This window comes from Opisthorchis viverrini (assembly GCF_000715545.1).
Source record: "Opisthorchis viverrini unplaced genomic scaffold opera_v5_294, whole genome shotgun sequence".
Lineage (NCBI taxonomy): Eukaryota > Metazoa > Platyhelminthes > Trematoda > Opisthorchiida > Opisthorchiidae > Opisthorchis > Opisthorchis viverrini.
The window spans coordinates 292,817-297,959 of NW_008751947.1; the positions used below are offsets into that span (position 1 = coordinate 292,817).

The window sequence follows — 5,143 nt, forward strand, 5'->3', positions numbered from 1 at the left end:
CAAGTGAGTTGTCTCGGTGCACTCGAGCATGCTGTTGGATAAAGCAGGATGCTGTCCCCACCGAGCTAAACAAAGTTGAGTCTCTCTTGAAAACCATATTGTCAAAATTAGTCCAATTTTGGTTCGAGCAGAACATAAGGCTGACAGAAACTCAAGGACTGCGCCTATTTGATGAGCGCCAAGAAGGGCGAAATCAGTCGTGGACCGTCAAAGAGTTTTCAGCAACCTGTGAGTAGCTTTCTTTATGAAAATAGACTGAAATCTCGGCCAAGGTTTAATGGTAATTGTAAATCACTACTACCCAGAAAATCTGGAAGTTAGAGGAAGTTTGGTTGCGTTTGCTTCGGAGAACGAGCTGTAAGATTGGAAACCCCTGGATACTGTAAACAATAGCTACACGATTCGTAAATCTTGTTATACAACAGACTACTAGTAAAACTACATCAATCAAGCACCAACCGTACTAGAGAGTTCGTCAAAAAACATGTTTGTAAAACTCTGAAAAATTTTTGGAAGTTTTATGCGTATTGGCGCCCTGACTTTGTACTGATGACATTATCTTCCAGTAGAGTTCATCCCTCAGATAAAGGAGAATAGGCTATTCTCCTTGGATTTTATATATACACGTAAACCGAGATAAAGCCACAGTTTTGTTTCTGTGGAAGGAGCCAAGTGAATCATGGGCTTCCACCAAGCTCGCGGAGAAAAAACCACCAATGTTTGTGTTTCTGGTGAGATTAGGACGTAGAGAGCTCAGAACTGCAGTCAAAAACATCAAGAAGAGAGAAAGGTCACTCAAGCTGCAACTGAACAAAATGGCATTTAGTAAGGCATGAACGGCGGATAGCGCTTTTTGCTAAATTCTGAGATGGTACCCTTCGGCATCGAACCAGACAAGCTGATAGAATAAGACAACCTCTTTGAAGCTAGAGCAGGACAGTCCTATTTGGCAGGAGTTACAAAGTATGGTCCATGCGAACATGGTTTGATTTGCGGTATTCCGGGGCTGTTTGCAAAGATCGTAGGCGGATCAAACTGTATCACTCTAGGAATGATGATTCCTCAGTCAGTCAGTTCAGTTTATCAACTGTAAACTATGTATCATGAGTACACTGGTTCCAGCAGCTACAGTTTCTATCATCGGAGTGTGGAAGATTGTGGGACATTCAGCCAAGGCTTGGGGGCGGTGACATTGTTCAGTTGGTTCGGGAACCGAATGAAAACGCACCGGAGGCGATAGCTTTGAAGCATGAGCGCCACTAACTGCGCGATTGGGTCATTTCAACCAGTGTCATTAACCATTGGGGAGTTTAGTCCCGGGTACCTATCGAGAGGGGTGGCGGTTATCGATCCGACCAAGTTTACTGATTAGTGTTTTCAGACTTCGTTGCCAAGACATCCGCTGTCCACCTCCCGGACGCTTCCATTCAATACAGGACTGGACGGAAAGAGCTCCGTGAGGCAGGGGCTTCTGCCATACGAGCACATGTCNTCTGACATGCGGAGCACATGTCCTAACCAGCTTTCCCTACGAAGTGTGAGAGAGTGGAGGAGTTCCTCTTTCCTGGGACCATCTGACGTACTTCTGCATTATTAATTCAACGTTTCCACGAGACCGGACCAGTGCTTTAGAGACAGCGACGGGCAAATACTGATAACTTTCATGCGTCCTATGGTGCTTTTGAAAATTGAATCCCCGAGCAACATTTGCTAACATCTAGACGGAGTGACCTATATTGCCAGTCCGCGTGTCCTCTGTGTACGGAGCATAGTGCATCTTTAGTCCTTCTAACACCGTTTACCTGAGAAAGCTCTCTACTATTCGGGATGAACTTTAAACCAGGGCTACACGAAACTTCATCAATACTGACTGATCCACGTTGCGCTCGGTGTTCATTCTCATTGACAATAACGACATGGAAAACCGAGTTCCCAAGGCACTTTATGCACTTTCGATACTTGCGTGCAATTTGCGAATTCAGCAAGGCCCAGGTGTATGAGGTGCCGATCCGTGAGAGTATGCAGGCATGACTAAGCTATGCCAGATCAGAGAAAATTAAAACCACTGGACGAGTGCATTCTTAATACTAACAAGACATTTTTACCATTTCCCGTGGTATCCCACACAACCCTTGGTGTTGGGGGCAGCTTTTGGCATGTATCGGTGGTTTGCAAGATCACAAGATCACTTGTTTTGATCATCGAGAGGAGTTGAAAGTCTGTGCTTTTACAGAAGGTTAATATTGAGGAAACTAGCGATCGAAACCCAGTCACTGGTGGGACATAAGCGTGAACAAGATCAGTGAACCGTGTACTGTCTCTAAAGCGTTACATTCCGCTGCGGTTGGATGATTCATTTGCCGATGCTTGTTTTCTTCTGAATCACCTCATTGGACAGAGTGACATGATGCTGTAAGTGGCCAATCGGATTAAGGTGTTGTTCAACGTCTCATTGGCTGCTTATACCACGCACACAATGCGTGTTTCCGATAGGTTCCTGTGTGACTGTGGTTGTTGTGCTGTGTCCCAGATGTAAATCGGTCATTGATCCGACAGACTGATCACATTCGGGCCTTTTTCCTTTTACTGAGTAACATCTCTGTACGCACCGCAAAAATTACCTGGATGGTTATTTATGGGAGAATGTTCGAAATAGACTAAGCGAATGCTTCCGATTGTTCTCATAATTATTTTCAGTAAATTTGCTCCAAGAACAGTCCCTTAGATAGCTAAACCGTAATGATGAATGCTGTGCAGCCAAATACCTGTAGCAAAACAAAGAGTATACCTATCGTCTATTATTGTAGTTGAAACAAAGTGAGGCTGGGACGATATGATTTCGGTTTCACGGCAACAGCAATTTAGGTCTGGTTTGGTGGTATATAAAATCGACAATGGAACATGAACAATGTAATCTTCAGCTTTGCCTACCTAACATGGGAGTAGACGTCAACAGGAATCCACCATTTACTAAAGGTAAACACACCTAATTTTATATATTACCTCATCTAGTTGGGTTACACCAGTGTCTGAGGTTTCCTTTGCCGTCAAAACGAACAGGTTCTCAGCCATTTCCACCGGGCTTGTACAAGACGGAGACTGAGCGGTTTGAGACACTGTCTTCTCGAAAACAAATCCATTCGGATGGGAAGTCAACTCGGTTGATTTTCTCACCATCTCAATGATGGCATCCTGCTTGCCGAAGGAGGGTGAACTGGCAGACTCTGTCGAAGATATTGTCGGACTGGTGCGACCGTACAACTGTTGCGCAACTCGCTGGGTTTTATTCGAAGCAGATTCTTCGCATACTTCCATAGTCCGGTGAGATGTGACTTGTGTGAGGTGTTTCGAGACCCGCGGTGTCTCCTTCTGTTCTTCAGGTGTCATCGCATGCGCAGGCGGCAAATAGTTGGGCATGCATCTGGGCAGTCGCTGGCTGTATATATTGTGCAATTCAAGAAGTTTGATTTTCTCCTATAAAATAGCAGTCAGAAAGAGAATGATGCACGCTCCTGCACGACCGACAAGGCCAGGTACATAATCCTGTTCCAAGTTGCCGCTCGATGTGTATTATAGAACGAAATGAACTTACAGATTTAGATGTGTCCCATCCCCATTAATGCCTCAGCTGGTAGACACTAAAACAATCTTTCCAGAAATGAGGGAAAGCGGGGTTTATAGCGAGTCCCCAACACTGCGCAAAACAACAAAACATTTATGGGGATATTGGTGCAGTTTCGTACATGGAGCAGTCGAACAGTTTCCACAAAAGTAATCTCCGGGAATATTGAGTCTGGTGTCCATCTGCTACGATTTTATCATAGGACTTCACGTAAATCTCTCTATTTTCATAAAAATTTCGTCCTGTGAGTGAAGTCAGTCTACGCTGAAAAGCCAAGAATTACTGACAGCGGCTTCATCCTTATTGGGAATCATCAGCAGTGCACATCACTCAAGAACCCCATATAGTACTGAACACGTGACGTCCCGGTTGGTAGTTTGAATACAACCGTTCTCTTGTGAGCAGCTGAATGGCAGTGTGATTAGCACTCACTTACGCAGGATAAAACGTCACCCACGTTCCGATCTCGGAAGCTATATCCCATGGTCACGTGTCGTCTCGAGTGACGACTTTTCGTAAGGAAGTTTTACTTACCACGTGAGTAGTGTTATATCCTATGTGCGAGTTATTCACTCGGCTCGTGGCAGAACGGTTGTGTTTGAAATACTCGCCGAGAAGTCGCATGTTCTCCACTACTTGAAATTTTGCAGAAATGAGGGAAAGCGGGGTTTATAGCGAGTCCACAAAACTGCGCAAAAAAACAAAACATTTATGGGGATTTTGGTGCAGTTTCGTACATGGAGCAGTCGAACAGTTTCCACAAAAGTAATCTCCGGGAATATTGAGTCTGGTGTCCATCTGCTACGATTTTATCATAGGATTTCACGTAAATCTCTCTATTTTCATAAAAATTTCGTCCTGTGAGTGAAGTCAGTCTACGCTGAAAAGTCAAGAAGTACTGACGGCGGCTCCATTTTTATTGGGAATCATCAGCAGTGCACATCACTCAAGAACCCCATATAGTACTGAACACGTGACGTCCCTGTTGGTAGTTTGAATACAACCGTTCTCTTGTGAGCAGCTGAATGGCAGTGTGATTAGCACTCACTTACGCAGGATAAAAGTCACCCACGTTCCGATCTCGGAAGCTATATCCCATGGTCACCTGTCGACTCGAGTGACGACTTTTCGTAAGGAAGTTTTACGTGAGTAGTGTTATATCCTATGTGCGAGTTATTCACTCTGCTCGTGGCAGAACGGTTGTGTTTGAAATACTCGCCGAGAAGTCGCATGTTCTCTACTACTTGAAGTTTTGTGAGATTAGCACTGTTTATGATTCCCATTGAGGATGAAACGGCTGTACAATGCATATCGATTTTTCAACACCTATGGAACGAAATCGCCATCAAAGTTTCCCAAATATCCTCACACTACTAACAATCTATAAGTAGCTCAGAGAATGAATAAATTTCATCAGGTGAGTTAAACCTTAATCTGAGAAGTCACACACGTGTGTGGATCGGGTGACCGAATGATGAGTGGTACCATGTTTTATCTAGCTGAAAGTTACTCGACTGATGA

General features: G+C 44.3%; 1 protein-coding gene across 1 annotated transcript in view; it reads right to left on the reverse strand.

Moving 5' to 3' along the window:
- The window catches only part of T265_14902 (hypothetical protein), a gene marked incomplete at both ends in the record, with an annotated part of 15,649 nt that overhangs the window by 2,294 nt on the left and 8,212 nt on the right, over window positions 1-5,143 (reverse strand). The window contains one exon of the mRNA XM_009175746.1: window positions 3,004-3,474. Within this exon, the coding sequence (XP_009174010.1) occupies window positions 3,004-3,474 (471 nt within the window). The remainder of the gene's footprint in view (window positions 1-3,003; window positions 3,475-5,143) is intronic.